Source organism: Coturnix japonica, chromosome 1, assembly GCF_001577835.2.
Source record: "Coturnix japonica isolate 7356 chromosome 1, Coturnix japonica 2.1, whole genome shotgun sequence".
Lineage (NCBI taxonomy): Eukaryota > Metazoa > Chordata > Aves > Galliformes > Phasianidae > Coturnix > Coturnix japonica.
The window spans coordinates 11,648,258-11,672,229 of record NC_029516.1 but is presented as its reverse complement, the minus strand read 5'-3'; the positions used below and the strand labels follow the sequence as shown (position 1 = coordinate 11,672,229).

At 43.5% G+C, this 23,972-nt stretch overlaps 2 protein-coding genes across 4 annotated transcripts; one reads left to right on the top strand and one right to left on the bottom strand.

The window, feature by feature from the left end:
* Positions 1-42: 42 nt before the first annotated feature.
* DNAJC2 (DnaJ heat shock protein family (Hsp40) member C2) lies at positions 43-15,947 on the top strand. Of its 2 annotated transcripts, none has more exons than XM_015884889.2 (17): positions 43-198; positions 1,763-1,953; positions 2,260-2,335; positions 3,312-3,410; positions 5,618-5,759; positions 7,398-7,478; positions 8,098-8,163; positions 9,603-9,694; positions 9,791-9,912; positions 10,537-10,686; positions 10,977-11,065; positions 11,156-11,225; positions 12,528-12,712; positions 13,990-14,090; positions 14,833-14,940; positions 15,551-15,705; positions 15,829-15,947. In XM_015884889.2, exons 1-17 carry the CDS (start codon positions 141-143, stop codon positions 15,901-15,903), a joined length of 1,860 nt encoding a protein of 619 aa, XP_015740375.1. In that variant the 5' UTR covers positions 43-140; the 3' UTR covers positions 15,904-15,947. The 2 variants fall into 2 exon arrangements, with proteins under 2 accessions (XP_015740375.1, XP_015740463.1); XM_015884977.2 differs by having other exon boundaries at positions 85-198; positions 1,852-1,953.
* PMPCB (peptidase, mitochondrial processing subunit beta) lies at positions 15,878-23,102 on the bottom strand. Of its 2 annotated transcripts, none has more exons than XM_015885103.1 (13): positions 22,970-23,102; positions 22,232-22,372; positions 21,803-21,889; positions 21,130-21,259; positions 20,555-20,753; positions 19,827-19,906; positions 19,220-19,332; positions 18,548-18,691; positions 17,912-18,075; positions 16,689-16,774; positions 16,521-16,609; positions 16,262-16,337; positions 15,878-16,166 (listed from the first exon to the last, which is right to left on the bottom strand). In XM_015885103.1, exons 1-13 carry the CDS (start codon positions 23,057-23,059, stop codon positions 16,102-16,104), a joined length of 1,464 nt encoding a protein of 487 aa, XP_015740589.1. In that variant the 5' UTR covers positions 23,060-23,102; the 3' UTR covers positions 15,878-16,101. The 2 variants fall into 2 exon arrangements, with proteins under 2 accessions (XP_015740589.1, XP_015740672.1); XM_015885186.1 differs by having other exon boundaries at positions 17,912-18,072.
* Positions 23,103-23,972: the final 870 nt, after the last annotated feature.

Below are 23,972 nucleotides of genomic sequence, written 5' to 3'. Positions count from 1 at the left end.
GAGCTCTCCGCTGACCCGGAAGAGCTCACGGGGCGCCTCCATGCGCCGGCTCCCGGCAACCGGCGAGGTGAGGCCGGCGGAACGCGAGGAACCCGAGGAACCCGAGGTTGAGGCCCGGAGCGCGGTCCCGCCGTGCCGCCATGCTGCGAGGGGCGAGCGACGGGCAGATGACGGCGGTCACAGGGGCGCTGACGGCCGGTACGTGCGGGGGGGCGGGTGGAGGGGCCAAGTGGGGGCTGAGGGGGCGGAATCGGAGCGGACAGCCCGGGGAAGAGCAGAAGTTGGGGTTAGAACCGAACGGGATCCTGGGCTCCATCAGGAGAGGGGTGGTCAGCAGGGATAGGGAGGTGATTGTCCCTCTCTACTCTGCTCTTGTGAGGCCCCATCTGTTGTACTGTGTCCAGGTGTGGAGCCCTCAGTACGAAAAAGACATGGAGATTTTGGAAAGGGTCCAGAGGAGGGACAGGAAGATGATGAGGGGGCTGGAGCACCTCCCCTATGAGGACAGGCTGAGGGAGTTGGGTTTGTTCAGCCTGGAGAAGAGAAGGTTGCGGGGTGACCTCATTGCAGCCTTTCAGTACCTGAAGGGAACTTACTCCCAGGAGGGGAGTAAACTCTTGGAAAGGGCTGATAATAGCAGGACACGGGGAAATGGTTTTAAGTTAAAAGAGGGAAGATTTAGGTTGGATGTTAGGGGGAAGTTCTTCATTAGGAGAGTGGTTAGGTCCTGGAACAGGCTGCCCAGGGAGGTTGTGGATGCCCCGTCCTTGGAGGTGTTCAAGACCAGGTTGGACGGGGCCATGGGCAACCTGATCTAGTAAATCTAGTGTATGTTTGGTGGCCCTGCCAGGCAGGGGGTTGGAACTACATGATCCTTGAGGTCCCTTCCAACCCGGGTCACTCTGTGATTCTGTTACGGTGGAGGGTTTTTCTGCCGGTTACAAACTCCATCGCTCGGGGCTCAACGCGGGGTTTTGTGGAGGCGGTGAGGCAGCAACAGGTGGGGCCTGAGGAGAGCCGAGCTGGGTGTAACTGGGTGTAACGGCGGCTGCTCTGACTGAAGGCGCCTCTCAGGGGCTGGGAACGCGGTGAGGGCTGTGGGAGGGAACACCTGGTGTGTGTGCGATCCTTAGAGCTTGTACAGCCAGCTGGGAGCTCTGTGTGTCCGAGCCTGGCAGGATGTGGGCTGTTGGAGTGGGTGCAAAAGTGTGCTGTGAGATGCTCAAGGAGTGTAGCACCTCTGCTGTGAAGACAGGCTGAGGGAGTTGGGGTTGTTCATGTGGAGAAGGCTCCCAGGAGCTCCTCCAGCCTTCCCTTGTGTGATCTTGGAAGCGGGAGGGGAATAAAACTTTTGACATAGATAGCTGACTAAAACTATGAGAGTAAAACTATGAGAAGGGAGATTGGGGATAGTGTTCAAAGGGAAATCTTTAACAGAGTGGGCAATGAGGCACTGATACAGTGTGACAGTGAAACTGTGGATCCCCCAGCCCTGGAGGTGTTCCAGGCCAGGTTGGATGGTCCTGGGCAGTCTGAGCTGGTACCTGGTATAGTGCCTGATTCAGCAGATACCAACCCTACCTGCAGCAAGGGGGTTGGAGCTTGATGGTCCTTGAGTTCCCTTCCAACCCAAGCAACTCGATGATTCTGTAACTTGGCAATCTGCGGCGTTGTGTTATGTAGCACTTTGATCATACTTTAATAGCAACAACAAAAAAGTAAACCACAGAAGGTGAAGTTGCTTTTGTGTTTTTGCTTATAGCATCAGTGCTCTGTCAAGTGGAACCTGTGGGAAGATGGTTTGAAGCATTTATTAAGAGGAGAAACATAAATGTTTCTGCCTCTTTCCAGGAGTTAGAAGATGAGAAGGAACTTTCTGAAGAATCAGGGGATGAAGAATTGCAACTTGAAGAGTTTCCTATGCTCAAAACCCTTGATCCCAAGGACTGGAAGGTATTCAGTTGGCAGAGGCAGTGTTGTTTTGGGGTTGGTGTTGTTGCTGTTTAGTTTGTTTGTGGTTTTTTTTTTTTGCTGGAGATCTGACAGATTTACCTGCAATTCCCAGCTGTTAGTGACCCCCTCCTTACCCCAGAGTCTGTCAGCATTAGACTGATTTTGTGTAGTCTGATTGTGAGAGAGAAGAATCCTGCCTCTTGCTTTAAAGATATACTTTATTAAAGATGTTGCTCTACATGTGTTGTGGCTTCTTAGATCACGTATATCAGTGTTTACTAGAACTCTTTGTTCCTTGTTCCTCAGAATCAAGACCACTATGCAGTCCTTGGGCTAGGAAATATACGATACAGGGCTACTCAGAAACAAATCAAAGCAGCTCGTAAGTATCTTTCCCTCATAAGCATATTTTTCTTTCAGAAATACAGCTCTGTTTTCTACATATAAGTACAGAAATGTCACAAAGAAGTTTCTTATTATTTTCACAGACCTGCTCTTTAATTCCAACTTACTTACCAGCCTGTAATTTCACTTTACAGTTCTGAAATCCACAGGCCCAAAGCGAGCGATGTGGAAAATTCCACCAAGTTCACATCTTGTTTTCTTATCTCAAGACTTCTGATTAAAAACAGGCAAACCACAACAAAAAAATACTAGCAGACAAACAAATCCCAACACAGGCTGTAACTGTGTATTTCTGCATTTTGGAGTCTGCAGCCAGGCTCAGTGAAAGGCAGAGAAATATGTCTGGCCCTGCCCTGCCTGTTTCAACAAATTGTTACCTTCAGTCCCCCTAATAATTGTTAACTGTCATGTTAATGCTACCGAGTGCTTAAGAAGTATAGATACAGCTTGGTTCCGTTACTTTATGTTTGGAACTGGCTTGGGCAGCACACATAGCAAGTTACTGACTTGTACAGAAAATTATGTTGCAGTTGATACATGGTCGTATGTTGGAGTTCTTAGCAGTGCCGCTATGGGTCCTGTGTTAGTACTGCATAGAGCCAAACCTGGCCCCACTAATGTTCTTGAGCAAGAACTGGGGTATCTCTCTCCTGATGACTGTAGAGCTCTAAGATAACTCCGATAACAACTTCAGATGACCCTCTGAAGATAACCATAAGTTACCTCTTAGGATTTAAGGCCTGAGTAGAGAACTAGACCAGAAAGACACGTGTGTGTGCTTCCTTTATTCATGTGTATTCTGTATTTATGCAGCAGCCTTCACGGGCTTGTGGATGTACTTTACTTGCAGAACCCAGGTAGAGAAATGATAATTGGAATTACTATATTATTTCTTGCAAATTACAGAGCGTTTGAGATGAAACATTTCTAAATGTTATGCATCTGCTTGCTAGATAAATCCATGGTTTTGAAGCATCATCCAGACAAACGAAAAGCTGCAGGGGAGCAAATAGGAGAAGGTGATAATGATTATTTTACGTGCATAACTAAAGGTAAGTCGTTGACCTCTTCTATTAGACTTGTCTCTGTTGCTACTTTTAAAGAACCGTACAAAGCCAAAGAAGTTGTTTTGGCAAACTTCTTTACTCAGCAGCCATCACCTAAGTGTAACTTCTCTTTGGGTGGAGGCAGTATGGAAATACAGCTGACCGACCTTTGCCTCTTGGTGATGATGCAGAAGTTATTATGAACTCTTATGACAGTGTATGCAAGGGTGAACCACTAGAGGTTGCCACACGCCTAGAATAAATGAAACACTGTAAAATAATTCCTGCAAGACACCAGCAGCGGTAGAAACACTTTTTAAGTGTTTTTAAACACTTTCAATCAATAAGGTCAGGGTAGGGGAGAGCTTGGAATCTGTGTCTTCTAATCCTTCTTCTAAGTGACTTTTTCTTGTTTGTTAAAATGTTAGGAAGCGTTACGTTAGACAAGCTAATGACATTTACAGTCTTCTATAGAGCTGTACTAAAACTTTTCAGATAAACACTTGTGATGTTGAAGCTATAACAAAGAAGGAGACAGGCTCTTCAGCAGGGTCTGTTGTGACAGGACAAGGGGAAATTGTTTCAGACTGAGAGAGAGGAGATTTAGACTGGATACAAGGTGGAAGGTTTTTTTTACAGTAAGGGTAATGAAGCACAGGAACAGATTGCCTAGAGAGGTGGTGGCTGCCCTGCCATGGAGGCATTCAAGATCAGACTGGACAGAGCTGTGAGTAACCTGATCAGTCTGTTCATTTCAGGGGGGTTGGGCTAGATGACTTTTAAAGGTCCCTTCCAACTCGGACAATTCTATGAGCTGACTGAAACCAGACCTTTTTGAGGCTATGTTAACAAATATCAGAATATTGTCACTTTGTTTCAATCTGAATATTTGAAAATCAGTAGGGAAACCTGTTTCTCACCTCTTCTAGTTATTTACTGGCCTGTATTCAACTCCAGCTTCAAATGGAAATTAAGATCTTCAGGCAATAGAGAATTGCATGCACAGTTCTGCTGTTGCCTGGTTAGCCCAAGGAACATTTTATCTATTTGTTCAGCGTTATGGCCAACTGACAGATGTTTGAGATACTGCATATTCCTGAATTCAGCTACAGGTGGCACTAGGGAAATGGTCTGAGAGTTGTTGAAGCTCCCATCTTGTAATGCAGAAGACAACTGATGTTATTTAGAGTACTGGCAGAAGCAGTTCCTCTTCCTGGGGGCAAAGGAAGACCGGCATGCAGCAGTTTAGTGTTGTTTCCTTGCATTCATTCATTCCTCAGTTTACAGAGCCACAAAGCATCCAGGTCACAGAATCACCTGGGTTGGAAGGGACCTCAAGGATCATGTAGTTCCAACCCCCCTGCCTAGCAGGGCCACCAAACATACACCTTTACTAGATCAGGTTGCCCAGGGCCCCATCCAACCTGGCCTTGAACACCTCCAAGGACGGGGCATCCACAACCTCCCTGGGCAGCCTGTTCCAGGGCCTAACCACTCTTCTAGTAAAAAACTTCCCCCTAACATCCAACCTAAATCTACCTTGTTTCAACTTAAATCCATTTCTCCTTGTTCTGCTATTATCAGCCCTTTCAAAGAGTTTACTCCCCTCCTGGATATAGGTTCCCTTCAGGTACTAAAAGGCTGCAAGGTCTCCAGCTTATCACTTCCAAGATGTGACCTTCATGATATGGCGTTCTCTCTCCAGGGAAGCAGTCAGAGAAGCCCACTAATAATTGCAGTGTGAATTTGATTTCCTTGAATTTCTGCTCCTAATGAAAAATAATAGATATTGTGGAGCTGACAGACAAATTCCATGCTTCCTTGAGGAAACAATTTGAGTTTAGTGGAGCTGCAGAGTGTGATTTCCAGGTTATAATGTTGTAATGTGCTGTTCCCCAACTGCGGGACTTAAAAGACTTAATTTGTCTGCAAGGGTTTGGTGCAGGATAAAAGCCAAAAGATGTCATGCCCAAACTAAATCTGTTACATTTTAATAGTTAAATACGTTGTTTTTCATAGATGTTTTCTTACTGCTTAGTTAAACAGGAATTGCCAGCAGTACAAGTTGAGATGCAACCAAAATAATTAAATTTCAGGCTGTGCAGAATGATAAATCAAACACAAATCTGTGTAGAGTTTGTTCTGTTAACACTCCCACATTGCTGGGAGAACTCATTTCAGTCTCATGTTTGATGTCTGGTAATGTTTTCCAGCTTATGAGATACTGTCTGACCCTGTGAAACGACGAGCGTTCAACAGCATAGATCCTACTTTTGATAACTCCGTACCTTCCAAAAGTGAAGCAAAAGAGAACTTCTTTGAAGTTTTTTCACCAGTTTTTGAAAGAAATGCCAGGTAAGCCATGTCCTACTGCTTTTGCTGCACTGCAGAGTCTGTATTTGCAAACTCTTCTGGCACTGTGTGTAGCAGGTGCAATTTTTAAGGGGTGCTGGGTATTGTTTTGGGACGCTCACTGCAAGAAAGACATCGAGGCTCTGGAATGTGTTCAGAGGAGGGCAACAAAGCTGGTGAGGGGTCTGGAGCACAGGCCGTATGAGGAGTGTCTGAGGGAGCTGGGAATGTTCAGCCTGGAGAAGAAGAGGCTCAAGTGAGACCTCATTGCTCTCTATAACTTCCTGAAGGGAGGTTGTAGTGAGCTGGGGGTCGGCCTCTTCTCTCATGTCATTAGTGATAGGACTAGAGGGAATGGCTTCAAGCTGCGCCAGGGAAGATTCAGGCTGGACATTAGGAAGTATTACTTCTCAGAAAAAGTGGTCAGGCACTGGAATGGACTGCACAGGGAGGTGGTGGAGTCACCGACCCTGGGGGTGTTGAAGGAAAGACCTGGATGTTGTGTTGAGGAACATGGTTTAGTGGGAGCTATTGGCTGGCAATAGGTAAATGGTTGGACTGGATGATCTTCTAGGTCTTTTCCAACTTTGGTGATTCTGTGATTCTGTGTTAGTTTGATGATAAGCACAATACAATCAAAGCAGAGCATTCTCAATGATTTCTTTTTAAAATAACTTCCACTGCCACACCAGTGACTGAGTTTGACTTGTGAGATGTTCATAAAAAAGAGAAGGCTGTTCTCAGTTCCATATTACATTCTGTCCTGTTTTTACAACACTTTGTTTCATCTTAAAGTAACTTACTACACCAAGTGTATGCAACTTACTAAAAATTCCTTTTTTGTGTGTGATATTCTTATGAGGGTGAGACATTAACAATAGTTCTGTTCACAATTTAGCTGGTTATAAGAGAAGATATGTGTAACTGTCAGTATTTGGTGATTCTCTTGTAAGGTGTGTGACTTGTCCTGCATTTGATCCATGCTTACCAATTAACTTTGTATTAAGTTTGTCACGAGTCTAAATTCAGTTTCACTTTTTAATATGAGAAAGTGTTTTATTGTGTGAAGCACATTACAGTGCATTCTGAATGACCTGCTGCTTATTCTAGGGAGATTTATTGATTGTCTTAGTAAGTGACCCAGAGATTTAGGCTGTCAGATGAGTTGTTCCCTTCTCTGTTTGGATATGGATGTCCTGTCATGGAATAACAAACTCTAGAGCCTATGGAATAGAAATTGAATAGAGGCAGAGCATGCATTATTCTCTTGTACTCTGTTAGAAAACATGGGAAAGTTGCTGTAGCCTCCCACAGAGCTGAGTTACGCACAGAGCACCTTTTGTTTGCTCCTCTACCAGGAGGGTGTGTGTGGAGAATTGAGACCCTGATACTAGTGTCTGTAGCTTGTGCTCCATCAGATCTGCTTGTATATGTTCCAGACCTGGAAGAGCTCCCCAAAAAAGGCACAATCTGGAGGATATTTTGAGCAGACAATCGTGATTTCTGTCTCTTACCTCATGATCCATTTGTGTGGTGGGAGGGAAACTCAGTTTTGGCATTTTGATTTGTACTTAACACGTGTCATTTTATAAAATAAGACTGCATATATATTACTTCCTGAATATTTCCATTTATTTTCAGGTGGTCAAATAAGAAAAATGTTCCTAAACTTGGGGATGCGAACTCTTCATTTGAAGAGGTAGATGCATTCTATTCATTTTGGTAAGTTGGATGATGACCTCAGCTGCTCTTCACAGTATTCAAGGTGTACAATACAAAGGGTTTGCAGACCTGTTTGTATGTAGATTGTTGCCCTATGGTCTGTTCTGGCTGTGTAAGGTCATGAAATTGCTTCACAGCTGTTTGGTGCCTTCCATAAACAGGGCTAAATTTATACTTGATAGAACATCTGCAACTGTAAATTTACAATGGAGAGGAATTTTGGACAGTGCTTGGCCAGAATGGCTGCAAACTGAGCTGTCCCATACGGTAGGAGGGGGGTTCATTTCACTTGTGTTTTCAGTGGAGGGATCCAGTAGGTATTTAAGCTCCTCTAGTTAAAGATTAAATGATTTCTCTCATACCACTGCTGTACATCTCCACTGCCTATACTGGAAGCTTAGTGCACTGTGAGATTGGTGGTCCTGCAGAAAGGAATTATTAGTTTCAATACAGAGGCATCTCTGTAGGTACAGTATAATTATAAATGATGCCTTTTAAATTGTAAAAGCTGTGTAAATGTCTACCAAAAAAAAACCCTAATATTGAAGAACATTGTCTATTTCTAATAGTTTTGCTGTTTTCTTTTCATTAATTCTTGTTATTTTTGTGTTTAATTTAGGTATAATTTTGATTCCTGGCGAGAGTTTTCTTATTTAGATGAAGAAGAAAAAGAAAAAGCAGAATGGTATGTAAGTAAGAAGAAATCTGGTAGGAGAGTGAGAGACTAATGGCAAGTGGGAAAATCTTGGTGTGTTAAGGCTATAAAACAGACAGGGAATGGCTGCTGAGCTGAGATGGAGTTCTGCTCTCCCTGCTCAGTAGTCACCTGTGGAATTGAACTGGACTGTGAGTTTTTGGGTTTGGTTTTTAGATGAGCAAGCAGGTATTGTTTCTTTCTCCAACTTTGTGTTAAACTGTGCTGAGACAAGCAGTGCTTCCTGGAATATAGAAGGATTATTTTTGATGGCTTGATATTCATAAAAATGGCATACTTCTTGGTATTGTGATAGCTGAATTACCCAGACCATTTTGCTGTTGGAAAATACATTCTAATTCTGTTCTTGTAAACACGGAACATTTAAATTAAAATAAAGCACTGAATCATTTAGTCTGACCTGTATTTCACAGGACACAACCTTTCACTCAGTCACTCCTGTATGTCCATAATTACATAAACTTCCCATTGCAAGTCTGAACAGAAACCAGTTTTGTAGTTAGCTGCAGCAGTTAGCCAGTTCTGTGTCTAATGCTGGTGCCATACTTAGGCTCTAGCTGGACATTTGTTTCTTTTATACCTTTTTCTGCACTTACTTTGTTTTTTAATCTTTCTGGGCTCAGTGTTCTCCTGTGAAGGTTCTGTGAAGGTGCTGTAATCAATTCTATGTCAGTTGTATTTTTGATACATTATTTTCTAGGCTTCTTATTGGAAAGCTCTTGAATTATTTGCATAGTCTTGTATTGTACTTAATTCCAGTCATTCAGTGTCTGCTTTGAAAATGTTTAGAGCAGCATTTCATAGAGAAGCACGTTTTGGCTTCCTGTTCTTTTTGTGATTCTTGTCATCCCTTCTTGGAAAAGGTTTTGTCACACATCTGTTCTAATCCTTCAATCTGTTACCCACTCCCCTATGGGGATTTTCCTTTGTTCCAAAGGATATTTATCTGCATTTGATTTATGGATGAGTAATTCATGGAAAGAGTTAGTTCTGTACACACACATTTACTTAACACAGCCTATTTTGTGTGAAATGGTGATAATTGGCGTTAATTATTCTGCTGCCCTTTAATTAAACTGTATACTAGCATTCCAGTTGTTTTGCTTGGGCTTAATGTTAGGTCAGCAAATGGATTGTTTTGGAAACGGAGCCCACGGTGCCATTCCCTGTAATGAGAGGTGAGATGCCTGTTTTGTCAGGTGCTTGGCAGGTTTGTTTGCTTGTTTAAACACTTGGCACTTGGGACAGTGTATTGGGACCTGGAAGTTCTTTTTTTGAAGTTTATTGTTGAAGTATTCACAGGAAAACATCTGTATGGCGAAACTGGAATTGTTTGTTGCTGAATTTCTGACGGTTACAGATGCTGCGTTGTGTCTTAGTGCTGAACTAACTACGCTCTCCCTTTGCAGTCGAGATGAAAGGAGATGGATTGAGAAGCAAAATAGGGCTGCCAGAGCACTGAGAAAAAAAGAGGAGATGAACAGAATTAGGATACTTGTTGGTGAGCATACAAACTGCTCTTGTAAAAGAGATTTGTTAACTGACAGCAGAAAGGCCCTGTTTTTCTTCTGTACGTGATATGTCTTTCCTCTGCCAGACAATGCATACAGCTGTGATCCCAGGATAAAAAAATTTAAGGAGGAGGAAAAGGCAAAGAAAGAAGCAGAGAAGAAAGCAAAGGTAGAAGCAAAACGAAAAGAACAAGAGGCGAAAGAAAAAGTAAGTTAATCACTTAGTTTATTGTGTTGAAAAAGCCTGGTTCATTCACACCTGGTCTAGAGGCTCCAGCTTCTAGATGTGTCAGAAAATTACTGTTGAAATTATATTGGGCTTTTCAGATGTGTTGTCCTTGATCCCAGTGTAACAGGCAGTACAAGGCTGAGAGCCTTTTGAGAAAGAGATGAAAATAAGGAGCGTGGATCTGAAATGAAAAACTTACAGCACTGGGTTTTGTTATTGCATACGCTCCCTCTGGCTTAAAGGCGGTCACTAACTTCTAAGACCTGCCTTCCTCTAACATAAAGCAAGCAGCTCTATCCACTTCATGGATATGGTCTGTGAGCGGTTGTTTGGTGTGAAACACTTTGAGGTAATATTACCTACTTGATTAATATTAATAGCTTGGAAAATATGTCCATGGAAACAGTATCCAGAATGAAAGGCTTGGGAAATGTAAGGTACTAAAAAGTACCTTTAAAGACAGTGCTGAAGTATTGCTACACTCCAACATATGGGAACAGCAGATGTTAATATTGAATGACCTTATAACTGTATGACTTTGCTTTGTGTGTATTTTTGTGTGTTTGTTTTGTGTTGGTGTTTTTGGTTCTTTTTTGATTGCAGCAAAGACAAGCAGAATTAGAAGCAGCACGGTTAGCAAAAGAGAAAGAGGAGGAAGAAGTTAGGCAACAAGCATTAGTAGCAAAGAAGGAAAAGGAGATCCAGAAAAAAGCAATCAAGAAGGAAAGGCAAAAATTGAGAACAACGTGCAAGGTACTTCAGTGTTACCATAGTGAAATACAGGTGATGTGAGTGAAATTATTATGCTTGCTTAGATCAGACTTTATCATGCGCTTGTTCTTGTGGTCAGAGATGGGTATGGAAAGAGGGTTTGCTAAACTGCAAGATGCTAAAATGCATGTTTACCATGCAGTTTTGAGTAAGGCTCATCAAATGGGCCCAGACACAGCAATGGCTGAAGAATGCTGTGTGTTAGGATTTTGTCTGAAGGGACAGGACAATAATGTTCAAGAACTTTGCAGAACATGTATTTCTGCTTCCAGAACTGGAATTACTTTTCTGATAATGAGGCAGATTGTGTTAAAATGATGGAGGAGGTGGAAAAGCTTTGTGATCGTCTTGAGCTAGCAAGGTAAGTTTTCTCACTCCCTGTTCCTGCTCATTTTGATATCCACCTTTCTACTAGCAATGCATTGTAACTTAATCATTTATTTCTTTTTAGTCTGCAATGCTTGAATGAAGCACTTACGTCCACAACAAGGGAAGGAGGAAAGGCAGCTGTAGTAAAACAGGTAATTATATATCACAGAATCACAGAGTGACCTGAGTTGGAAGGGATCTCAAGGATCATGAAGCTCCAACCCACCTGCCTGGCAGGGCCACCAAACTTCCATGTTTACTAGATCAGGTTGATCACCTAGATTTCCCCTAGGTGGGGAAGGAGAGTAATCTCAACCAATTCTTTTACTCAAGAAAAATCCTGCCTCTACTATCCATGACCTGGGACTGGATCCACAAAAGGGATTACATGCTGTAGGCACGTGGAAGGGCCAGCGGGTTGGATGCCAAAGTATAGGAAAAGTAAAACACTTGTGCTCACAGCTCATGAACCTCCACAGGGATCTGCTTCTATTTGCCAGGAAAGCAAATCCATTTGGAGTAACAAGGCTGAACCCATGTCTTGCAGAGAGAATAAGCGGAGGGCCACTAAGATGGTGAAGGGCCTGGAGCATCTCCCCTATGAGGAGAGACTTAGGGAACTGGGTCTGTTTAGCCTTGAAAAAAGAAGGCTGAGAGGGGACTTGATCCAGGTTTATAAATACATGAGGTGTGGGAGCCATAGTGGTGAGGCTGGTCTGTTTTCAGTAGTGCGTGGGGACAGGACTAGGGGTAATGGGATGAAAGTACAGCATAGGAAGTTCTGCACGAATGTGCGGAAGAACTTCTTTACAGTGAGGGTGACAGAGCACTGGAACAGGCTGCCCAGGGAGGTGGTGGAGTCTCCTTCTCTGGAGATATTTAAGACCCGCCTGGACGCCTTCCTGTGTGACATGGTGTAGGGTGCCTGCTATGGCAGGGGGGTTGGACTTGATCTCTAGAGGTCCCTTCCAACCCCTACAGTTCTGTGATTCTGTGTGATTCTGTGATTCTGTGATAAGATGCTTTCTCTCATCTACTTTCTATTAAGTAAGACTTAATAAAGAGATGGTGGGCATCCTTCCAACAGGTGGAAGTGTGCAGCGTTTTAATGTCATCAGGACCATACTGTACATCCAGTTATCTACTCAGAAGTAGATACATGAATGGCATTAAACTGCTGTCTCCAGGTGTGATTGCAGTTCACAAAGTTGTGTGATAGATAAATTCAGTCCTGCTTGCTGACAAACTGTACGTATGGCCACCTAAGCCCGAGTAAGCTGAAGTCTGTGTTGCTGCAATCAGTGCTAATTTAGCCATCCTACTAAAGGTTTCACTTGAATTATATCATAATAATTGAGCAAAATTCCAGGCTCAAAGCAATTCCAGAGGGGGGTCTGTAGCAACATAAAATATTTCTTTTTTAAAAATTAAAGTGTTCGTTTACAACCCCTCAGATAGAAGAAATAAATGAACAAATAAGGCGGGAGAAAGAAGAGGCAGAGGCTCGAATGCGTCAAGCAACAAAGAGTTCAGAGAAGTCGACAACAGGTGGCGGAGGTGGGAGCAAAAACTGGCCAGAAGATGATTTACAGTTATTAATTAAAGCAGTGAACCTCTTCCCAGCAGGGACTAATTCAAGGTACTTCTTAGTTTTGGTGTTAAAAGCTAACTAATAATTGTAAGTATAATATTTTATATTATACAAGAATAATATTTTATTTATAATATTATTTTCAGACCATCTTAAAGAGTCAGTAGGACTCTTTAAATGTCCTTGTGTATCTTGACTGTTGAATAGCCTCTGGTTTCTCCTGTTAATACTGTGCTGTACATATGTCTGGAATTACTTCTGGCTCTATTTGTTTCACTCAACTGGGCCTCAGTCCATCAGCAGGATTGTGCCCTGCTGCGTGTTTGCATAGGGCTTGTGACAGGTGACAGTCATTAAAGCCCAGAACAAAACTGGAACAGTGACTGTGATCCAGCTGGGTGGGAACACAAGTGTGTAGGCTACTTGCAGTAGTTCCACAGTGAATGTGCTGCTGTTTCTCTTCTACATGTTACAAAGAAAACATACAGGAAGAGCTCAGTGCCTCTTCTGTCTTTGGGAGAGAGCTGGGAACAAGGAAAGGTGGGGATCGACAGAAAGCAGCACTGGTGTTCAGCTTCCTTATGCCTTAAATCCTGATCTTTCCCAGGATTGAAGTACCTTCTTTCACTTAGGATTCACAGATTTGAAGCCTCTATTACCAGTTTTGGATGCCTACATTAAACCAAAAAACAAACAAGTCCAAGCCTTCATACTTAAGGTAGTGATAGATATGGCATCAGTATTTGTTTCTGCACTGTGTATCAGCAGACGAGAACAGCAAGAGCCACAGCCTTGATCTGTGACCCTCCTGTCTGATCAGGTGCACATCTTCCTCTCCTTTTCTAAGTTGCACTATGGATAATTCTGGGCCGGGTTGGTCCAGCTCTCTCCTGCTGAGTCTCCTTTATCTGGTATTTAGGCCCTTTTTCAAGGGGCATTGGAAAAAGTGTTAATAACATTCCTGCCATTTCAGTGCCGGTGCAGTATTTTATATTGGAGTTGTTTAAGGAATTCAGGTAAGCTACAGCCAAACAGTCTCAAGGACTGTAGTTTTGCACTTCCACACCTACATTCTACCCCCATGCCTTTTATTTCTGAGAAGCCAAGAGCCTCACGCAAGCTAACTGAAGGTTTAACAGAAACATAGTATTTAGTGACTAAAAACATTCCGTATCAGTTAGGAGAGTTTTCACATCTTTAAGTACTAATTAATTTAATTTAGGAATTAGTATATGTTCAGCTGCATACAGAAGCTTGATTGTAGCTTGTACAAGGATAAGCAGCTATAATATGTGCTCTTTTTCCCCTCTCTGTCCTGGCTTTAGGTGGGAAGTTATTGCCAACTACATGAACTTGCACTCTACCACTGGAATAAAACGGACAGCAAAAGATGTCATCAATAAAGCAAAGAGCCTCCAGAAGCTTGGTAACTGTATTCGCTTATTTTTGTACTGAGATGGTCTGCATGTTTCTGTACAACTCAGTCTTCAAACAACACAGTGTCTGAACTATGACTGAATCCCTGAAATCTTCTTTTAATCTAACTCGATGCGCCTGTAAATGTCTAGGCCCTATTTCTATACTTGGGGTGAGAGGAACTGTCCACCCAACTGTGGGGTTCAACACCAGTCAGACAGTTAAATTAACATGGCTTTTGTAGTAAATGGAGCCTAGAGAGCTGGGAGACTGAGAAAAGGCTCCGGATTATGTTCTCAAGGAAAAGCAAAACGTGCTGCTGTAGAGAAAAAACAAAACAGCATTAGAGTTGTTTCTCTGTGCTGTGTATCTATATAAGGAGGCTGGAGGCTGCCTGTGTTCCTGACTGTCCCTGTGACACAGGTTGGCTGGGTAAGGCAGGAGATCTGTGCTGCAGACTTTAGACAAGACAATCCCTTTTGGTCTCACTGAAGCAGTACGTTCAGGCTTCAGTTTATGTGGAGGAAGTATTTATTTCAGCAGCATAAAGTGAAATAGGAGTTGGAGGGTCTGACGCTTTGAGCAAAATTTATTGGGCCCCGAACAATATTTGTATTGACCAACCTCCTTGCCATGGTTGTAAAGGGGCCGGGGCTCTTATTTGTTGTTATTCTGCACCTGTTACCTGCTACAGTGTTTTTATTATTACAGCTGGCTTCTGTTTTGTTGCAGTAACTATTCTTTTCTCATAGACCCTCATCAAAAAGATGATATCAACAAGAAAGCATTTGACAAATTTAAAAAGGAACACGGCGTGGTGCCTCAGATGGACAGTGCTGCCCCCTCAGAACGATTCGAAGGTAAAGGTGGAAAGGGAGCTCCTTGTGCAGAGCTGCATCCTCTGTGCATCTTGATAAGAACGTAATCTATAACTTAAGACTTGCTTACGAAGAACCTTTAGTGAGTAAGAAGGCGATGCAAGCTCAGTTACTAGACCTATTTGATTTCTCATGCACTTAGAACAAACCAAGGGTAACTTGAACAGCGGCAGAATGAAATGCTTCTTTGTGAGGCAACGTTAAATCTAGTTTTGAGATCATCTGCTCCTTATTTTCAGAAAACAGTAGGCATGAGGGGATGGATGTCTTGAAATACAGGATCATCCTACAGCTAAGCTTTGTTTTCCTGCTGAAGCCCAAACACCTCCCATCAAGCCCTCCAGGGTCTTGAAACAGACTCTTTCTTTACTGAAAAACAAAAGAAAAGCAACATCGCTGCCCTAAGGATGTGATTTCACAGGACAGCTCTGGTTATCTAACACCTGCTCATCTGATTAGCATCCACAGATTCTGTGCCACTTGGCCAGTTCTGTGAGGACTTAAAGTCTGACTTTTTGAATGGTGTTATGCTTATCTCAAGAAGTTCGTTACTAAACTCTTTTTTATTTGTCACTTTTGCATTTGAAAACAGGATCACCTTTAGATTCATCCCCTTGGACTACAGAAGAACAAAAACTTTTAGAACAAGCATTGAAGACTTACCCAGTAAATACTCCTGAAAGATGGGAGAAAATAGCAGCAGCTGTCCCAGGCCGGTCAAAAAAAGACTGCATGAAGCGATATAAGGTAAGGTTTTCTTACCATGTAATCTAGGTCTCATTAGAATCTATAGTGTTTCCTGTTGCCCTCCCTCCTGGGCACAGTACATTTCAGTAAGTTGTGTCTTTTTTTTCCCCCCCAACTCTCCAGGAACTCGTTGAAATGGTCAAGGCAAAGAAAGCTGCTCAAGAACAAGTGATGAATGCTACTAAAGTCAAGAAATGACTTTTACTGACAATCTTTGTTTTATAATAAAAATGCAAATACTATCCATTGTTTCCTTACTTCCTTAAGTAAGTACTAACACACAGGGCTACAGTTGGTGTTTGAGTCATGTTGGTGTTTGAAGCCATAAGGAGGAGATAGTGGTATCCTCTTTATTTTTCCTTTTGAAGGTCAAACATACTGAAAGTTCTTGTCGTCCTACTCACGAAGCCAATACATCCCACTGCAGATCTTGTCATACTCTGGAAGTTGTTCAATTGGACCTGGAGTTTAAAGAAAGTTGACCATGAGAAGGCACATTCTACACTGTTAAGGAAAGCTGTAGAAGGAGTTACAAGAGGGGAACTTGGCAACATACCCAGGGCAGCGACTGCAGGACGCTTATCATAGATGTACTTTGTGCAGACTTCTCTAATAGTCTGGGCATTGATAGCCTAAAATAATTAGAGAGACGTCTTTATTACCAACCCCGTCCAAAAAGTTACCAACAGGCAGAACAGATAAACTATCTGACAGGTACAATCCAACCTCTATGCTGTTACATCCTATAACAATTAAGAAACTTAATTACTACAGTAGGGGCCTAATTAAAACTTTACAGTGGGGGTGCCACTTACTTCAATTCTCGCCTCAAGTTCTGGAATTGGAATCCTGCGCTTATAACACAGCATTTGTCTTCCGATGTCTTCACAGATTGGGGTGGAGCCTAAACCAGGAGCAAATGAGCTTCAGTTACCAGCATACAGGTGCAGGAAGGAAAGCAAACAAAGCTCTGTAAGTCTCACCATCGAGTTGTAGCAGCATGTTTGTCTTCAGAAGATTCTTTGCTCGAGCCACTTCATTTTCTGTGATGCTGGTACAAAGTCTTATCCTGAAAAACAGTTCAGATCCCAAAGCATTACTTAAAGCTGACCTGCGGCGTGCAGGAAGGCTGTGTGCCTCATTACTGCAGGCAATCTACCCAGGTACATCTCTTCTATAGGCAGTGCTGATAAGAGTACTTGATAAGAAAACAAGCCACAGGATATGCAGAAGCAGCATGATAAAAGTAGGGGAGGTTTTGGCAGCATACCAACATTCAGCCTAAGATCAAGTGTTTCCCCTTAGATGAGCTGTGTTTCCTTTTATTAAGTGAATGTATTGAGCCACGTGTGGTCCATACCTGCCAGTTTGAGAATGGCTGCTGGTAATAGGAGCCAAGCAATTAGAGGTAATTAGCTCAGAAGGCATCCAGTACTTCTGGCTCTTGCTAAGATAGCAAACTGTGTAACTGCATCACACTGCATAGAGAAGACTTTATTAGAAGGACAGAAGGATGCAATGCCCTTCACCCATTACTTAAGCACAAGAAGGGCTCACAGCTTCTCTGGTGTGAAGCTGCAGCATATGGACAGCTAAAGCAATGATGTGTTTACCTACCAGCTATTCTCAGAGATCTCAGAGTAAGGGTATGTAAGTAAGTGCTACATGATGGGGAAAAAAAACCTCTTTTTGTTTCCTTTCAAGTTTACCCACTTCAAGTCCTTAAATAATGTATCCATCTCTAATTACATCTTCAGTTCAAGCATTAGAATTGCACCTATATCAATTTAGATATGAGGTGTTACATGAATTAAGCCATCTATAGTCCCAGATTTCAAGATTCCACATACAACAAACAGCCCAGCTACTTTACACATCATTCTCTTATGTACTCCTACCACCTGCTGTTGTTATGTAGGACAGTAACTGCAGATCCATTAACACTGCTAACAGTATTTAAAGGTAACTATGTTTATCATGCTCTTTTGTTATGCTGAATATTTTCTCTTTCAGTTGTCAAACACGCAGTTGATGGCGCTGCAAGCTGCCTTAGCAGCATTCTAAAAAGCCTGACATACATTCCCAGAACTGCTGTCACAACAGTCTAAAAGAAAATCACTGTCGTATCTTCCTTTCAGAGAATTCCTATTTGGTTAAAGTATATTTGTCCAAACATTTTTTTTTTAGACAAAAGTTGTTTGCTTACCATTCCCTCTGAACAAAATGCACCATGTCCTGTACAGTCGATGGCTCACAGACCATATAGAGTCCCCACAGCCCCGTGTCAGTGTAGCAGGTGTTGAAGGACTGGAAGCTATGGCACAGGTTCCCATGGCAGGCGATCTGAGCAAGTTTACTGGATAAATTCTGCTGAGGCAACAAGAAAACACATTTGATGAATTTTCGGCAGCCTTGTCAGTGTCTTGTTTGCATTTCAGTCGTGGCAGAACATGCAATGTTCCAAGTAACAGCCCAGATTTTAAGCCGGAATCATAAAGCTACGCAGGTTCATGAAAGGGGCAGCTGGCAGCAGCCACACGTTCTGATAACGTTCAAATATGAACCGTTCCACTGCCCATGAGGACTGGCAGACCGCAAGTCTCCTCTATTTTAGTGATCTAGAACTAAAATCCTAAGATTTTCTTAGATCTTGGGCAACAAATTCTCTTTGACGTCCAGCTGGGTTTCCTTTATGCTGCCTTAATGAAGAACCTTCAGAAATAATATCATCAAGTAACAGTAACACCCCCAGATACGCTCACGTCCACCTGCACTGGCAGAACCCCGTCAGGCAATTCTCAGCAGCCTCATTATAAGCAGCAGTGCTTGCAGGTCCACTTACCACTCCTCCTCCAAAGGAACGATCCCAGTTACCTATCAGAGTGTTTGCTACCATAAGAGGAATGGTGTCTGGGTCAGACCAGCCAGCTGCTTCCACAGCGATGGCAATGTGCGCCAGGGGCATCTTGTCATCTCTGATACGAATCTGTGGGAGCACATGAAAGCAGATGTAGCACAACCTGCACGTGGTAACGTACATGAGAAGTTCAGCATTAGGAGACAGGCATCTCCAATGCACCAGTACCACAAAGCAGGCACACACAGAGCCAAAAATCAAAGTTACATTTATCAGCCTTAACCGGTTGCCACATACACCCAGAGGGCACTACAAGGTGCTTTATGAGGTAGAGCAAGAAGGAAAGAGAATGACTTTCCAGTATCTGAATACAGTTGGGGATGTAACACAAATACTCCCAACAAGTGGAGATGTTCCAACAGTGAAGGCAAGGGAATAAAAGGAAAGCAGCAGTGGGAGCAGGGAGGTATTCTTCCAGGAATCAATGGGGCAGAGAAAGTGGTGGAAGCAAGGCTTGCCAAAAAGAAGTTGGTAAGAAAGTCCTGCTTTGGAAACGACATACTTCTGTTACTGTGACTGTGAGCCAAACAACTGAGCTCTCATCTGCACGTGTCAGTCGTGCTCCAAGCAGATGAAGGGCAGCTCAGAACATCTTACCTCACTGCCCGTGAAGCTGCAGGGTGGTAAGGGCGGCAGTCCTCCTTCTGGAGCTGATGGCAAGTTCCCAAAGTGGCATTTTGCCAGCTCAAGTAGCTCGTCGTGACAGACCCCTGACAAAGGTTTTTCACATACTACATCATGCTGCTCTGTAAACAGTTCCTTAAATAGCTACATCAAGCAGTGAGGTTCCCCCCTATAACGCCACATTGCTCACAGTGCTGTTACTCAGCATAAAATCACAACCATATTCCAAACCAAACTGCTCTCATTTTCAAGCCTAAACATTTTTTCTCCCTCTTTTTTCTGCTACTCCCTTTTCACAATGAACTCTTCCTCCCAGGCCCTTCTTTCCAAGCTCACATGGAACAACGACCTCACCCTCCAATTCAGTTCTACTTATTGATTTAAGAATGCTTCTGGAATTTTACTGAGGGGAAATGGGAACGGAAGTTCAAAGGCTACAGAGGCACAAACTGAACATGCAGGGCTGACAATGAGCATCTGGGACCTGCTGAACAATGGGCAATTCATCGTGTTGTTCCCACAAACTTCCACGACTGGTTTTAAGCACAGTTTCACATGATCCAGGGAAACTCATACCAACCTCCAGCAGCAGCCAGGACTATTCTGGGTCCTTTGTAATGTGTTGTTATGTACTCCACCAAGTCATTACGGTTTATGGATCTGCAACAGTCAAGAAATCATCATTACCACATCAGTAAAGTTTATGGCAAGGTGAAGAAATAGAAGTACAGAATGATGCAGTATCAAAGTAATTATAAGTTCTGCCAGTGTGCAGAGCAAAAAGCTACAATAAGAGTGACCTAAAAAGGAAGCAGGAGCTTCATACATTTTGTCTTGACAAGGAGTAAGAATTACAGCTCTACTCCGTGTTGACCTCAGTCAGGCGGAGCCAGGATCCACCAATTATATAATGTCAGCCTTAAAATAGCACATTTGGCGATCTCCTCAACTGCACTGCTGTAAACAAGTGCAGAAAAGAGCAGTATAAACACAGGTTTATTTACAACAGCACCTACCAGCTGACTGATGGGAAAAAGGAGCACTTCCAATTTACACCAGGTATGTTTTAACCAGTAACAAAAACAGTGGCACATAATGAAGACGTGCAGAAGACACGTGAAGTTCACGTACACTTCTGTGACTGCATCAAGGGGCAACAGGGAATTTCTTACAGTTACATCCAGTGCAACTTCATGTATCTTCCAAGGCCAAAACTTAAACTGAAGTCATCCCCTGCGTTTTCACAGGGATCTCTTAAATATGGAAAAGTTACCACACAACTGAAGATGGCCACAAACTTGGACGTACTTGATGTTCTCAGTAGGTCCTAATATTGTCCTTCCGAGGGCAGTTTTCTGGTAGGCCGTGGCATGAAGGTAATCAAAGACAACTTCCTGTAAATTGGTTTCAACCTCTTGCATCTCGCGGAGTATAACTCCTCGCTCACGCTCAATCTCTGCTTCTCCCAGGGTGCTGTTCTGGATGATGTCAGCAAGGATTTCCACAGCTAATTGGAAACAGAGATGGGAATGGAAATCAAATCTTCAGACTCAAGCTGGTTCCAAAAGTAAAACTCAGCTCAAAGCAGGGACGGCCCAACATTCATTAATAAGATCTGTGACTTGAAACTTTAAATGCTTTAAAAATGTATGAGTTCAAAAGGCACTTCCAAGGGCGAGCCTAGCAGAAATACTTCTAGTACCAACATGGCTTCTGCCACCCTTCCCAAACCTGCACTCACACATTCCTTTAAGTTTAAGAAAGTAATTTTAGCCCAAGACAGAAGGGACTGTCAGGCAGCAAAGGCATCACTCTCATGCTTCACCAGGAGCTGGGTAAGTGTTCTGCTCTTTGCTGCTCTTCAGGCTAATAAAAGCAGTTACCTCTTGGTAAATCTTTGGAAAAAGCCTTTGCATAATACACTGTTTGTTCCCTTGATGTATAGGCATTCAGATGAGCTCCCATGTTCTCAATCTCCAGTTCAAGGTCTAACTGAGATCTCTTTTTTGTACCCTGAAACAAAACAAAACAATAAGGAAGTCAAACTAAACCTTTGAATCCACTTGCTGACTATTAATACTGCCTGTCTGCAAAAGTCAAGGTCAAGAGAAAGAATCTCCTGAAATGAATGTGTTGAAGGATATGATTTAGCTGGGAAGTATTGGTGATGGTTGGACTGGATGATCTTCTAGGTCTTTTCCAACCTTGATAATCCCGTGATTCTGTGAATACTGCCTTACTGATCTCTCCAATATTTAGGCAGATCTAAATTCTACTATGCTCACAAATTAAAATAAAAAGCTGGATTCTGTGCCTTCTAAGGGCATTTTAAACTGTCAGAAAGTAAGTTAAAATTAGACCTGGTACCAATCTACAGTTCCGTATCAGCTACACAGGATGAACAATTTGGCTTTGCTTTCTGATTGGAACCCAAATCCAACCCGTTTCATTTGTAAACTGTATTGAGACAATTCTGACCAAGTTTCTATCACTGATCTCTAAAGACGCCTAACTCAGCAATCTGTTGTAAACGTTAAGGCAACACTCAGTGCTCACCTTGAAAGCCATATGCTCCAGAAAGTGAGCAGTTCCGTTGTTCTTCTCATTCTCATACCGGCTTCCAGCATCAATCCAAAGCCCAACCTCAATGGGGGAAGAAAGAAAACAAATAGTAACGTTATCACTCAATAATATTATTGTGACTGTGCTGTTTCTCCTGTATGAAATACACTTAAGATTTTTAAGACCTACTTTTAAATGGCTTTTTTTAAAGTGAACTGGATTTTTGAGTTGAAAAAAGATCTTCACAAAGTCCTAATCACAAAACACTCAGAAAAGCCTTACAAATCCTAAGTCCCTGCTCATTTTAAGAGCGATTGCAAATAAGCATTTACAGACTCCAATGGAGTTCCATAAAGAAAAAGACAAGAAGTTATGAAAACATGTACAAAGTTAAGAAAAAACATCCCCTTCCAGGTTACCTACTGTGCATGTTGAAAGTCCAGAGTCTTCAGAAGCCACCTGCAGGCCATTCTGCAGAGGACTCACACGAGTCTCAGGTACATTTAAGACGACTTCCGCTGCTGCCTGGGCAGCTCTGAATCTGCCTCTTCCCACATGTACACACTGAAAGAAAAGGACATCGGTCATACTTAGATTGTAAGTTAAATCACAGATCCGGATGAGTTGCAAGGGGCTCTTAAAGGCCAACCAGTCCAACTGCAACGAGCAGGGACACCTGCAGCTCCATCAGGTGCTCAGAGCCCCATCCAGCCTCATCTGGAGCATCTCCATGGACAGGGCTCCCCCCCATTCTCTGCTCTGAACAAACCAATGCACTTTAACTGCTCTTCAGACACTTTAATACAACTCAAACGGAGCAGGCTGCACTTGTTTCACTCAAAGTGAATATTCTGCCATCAAGTTACATTGCCACCATCAGCCAAACACCCCGAGTGCCACTTGTTTCCCAGCTCTGCTCATAAGGGCCGGCAGGAAACTGAATGTGTCCTTTGGCACCTGAACTCCTCTCGAGTCCTTGTTTGCTGAAGCGATTCCACAGGCCTGTGCCTAAGGCTGCAATGCAGTCACCTGCTGACTACAACCCCCAGCGTGCACAGCGACATGCGGCCTACAGCTGCCCGCCCCTATTGCGGCAGACAGAGCCCTTGAAGCTCCAATACTCGGAACCTACACCCTCCCCACCTTCGCTCCGGTTCTTACCCGGTTCCCCGACCCTGACGGACCAACGAGGCGAGCGCACCAAGGCAGGAAGAGCCGCCGCGCCGCTGAGCGCCCCGCAGACGCCGCCATCTTAGAAAGCGGGCAGGCGGGACTGGGGCTCGGTTCCGGCGGGCGCTGCGCAGGCGCAGAGCGATGACACCTCATCCCCTCATGGGGGCTGCGGGCGGTTTGTAATGCAGGCAGTGCTATGGAGATGAGTGTAAGGGGGGTTACAGCCATCAGCCCCTCTGCTCCATGCCTACCCCTATGAGGACTGTGATTCTGTGATTCTGTGACAGGCTGAGGGAGTTGGGTTCGTTCAGCCTGGAGAAGAGAAGGTTGCGGGTGACCTCATTGCAGCCTTTCAGTACCTGAAGGGAACTTACACCCAGGAGGGGAGTAAACTCTTGGAAAGGGCTGACAATAGCAGGACTAGGGGAAATGGTTTTAAGTTAATAGAGGGAAGATTTAGGTTGGATGTTAGGGGGAAGTTCTTCACTAGGAGAGTGGTTAGGCCCTGGAACAGGCTGCCCAGGGAGGTTGTGGATGCCCCGTCCTTGGAGGTGTTCAAGGCCAGGTTGGACGGGGCCCTGGGCAACCTGATCTAGTAAATGTGTATGTTTGGTGGCCCTGCCAGGCAGGGGGTTGGAACTACATGATCCTTGAGGTCCCTTCCAACCCGGGTCATTCTGTGATTCTGTGGCTGTCTCAGGAGCTAACGATTGGGAAGGCTATTCTCAGTTACTTATACTGCCAGACTCCAGATCATGGGGCAATACCAGAAGTCACTGTGTTTAATTTATTGTTGTTGTTCTGGAATATGTTTGTGTGTAGGCAGACCCTTATTTCCTTTGGAGTTTGCAGGAATATACACTGAATGCCCTAAAACCTTTGCACTGCACGTGCCGTGTGCTCAAGCACAAGCTTTGATACTGCAGAGGGGATCCAGTTTCTGTCACAAGGACAGAAACGCACAAGGGATGCATCATAACAGGAAAACCAA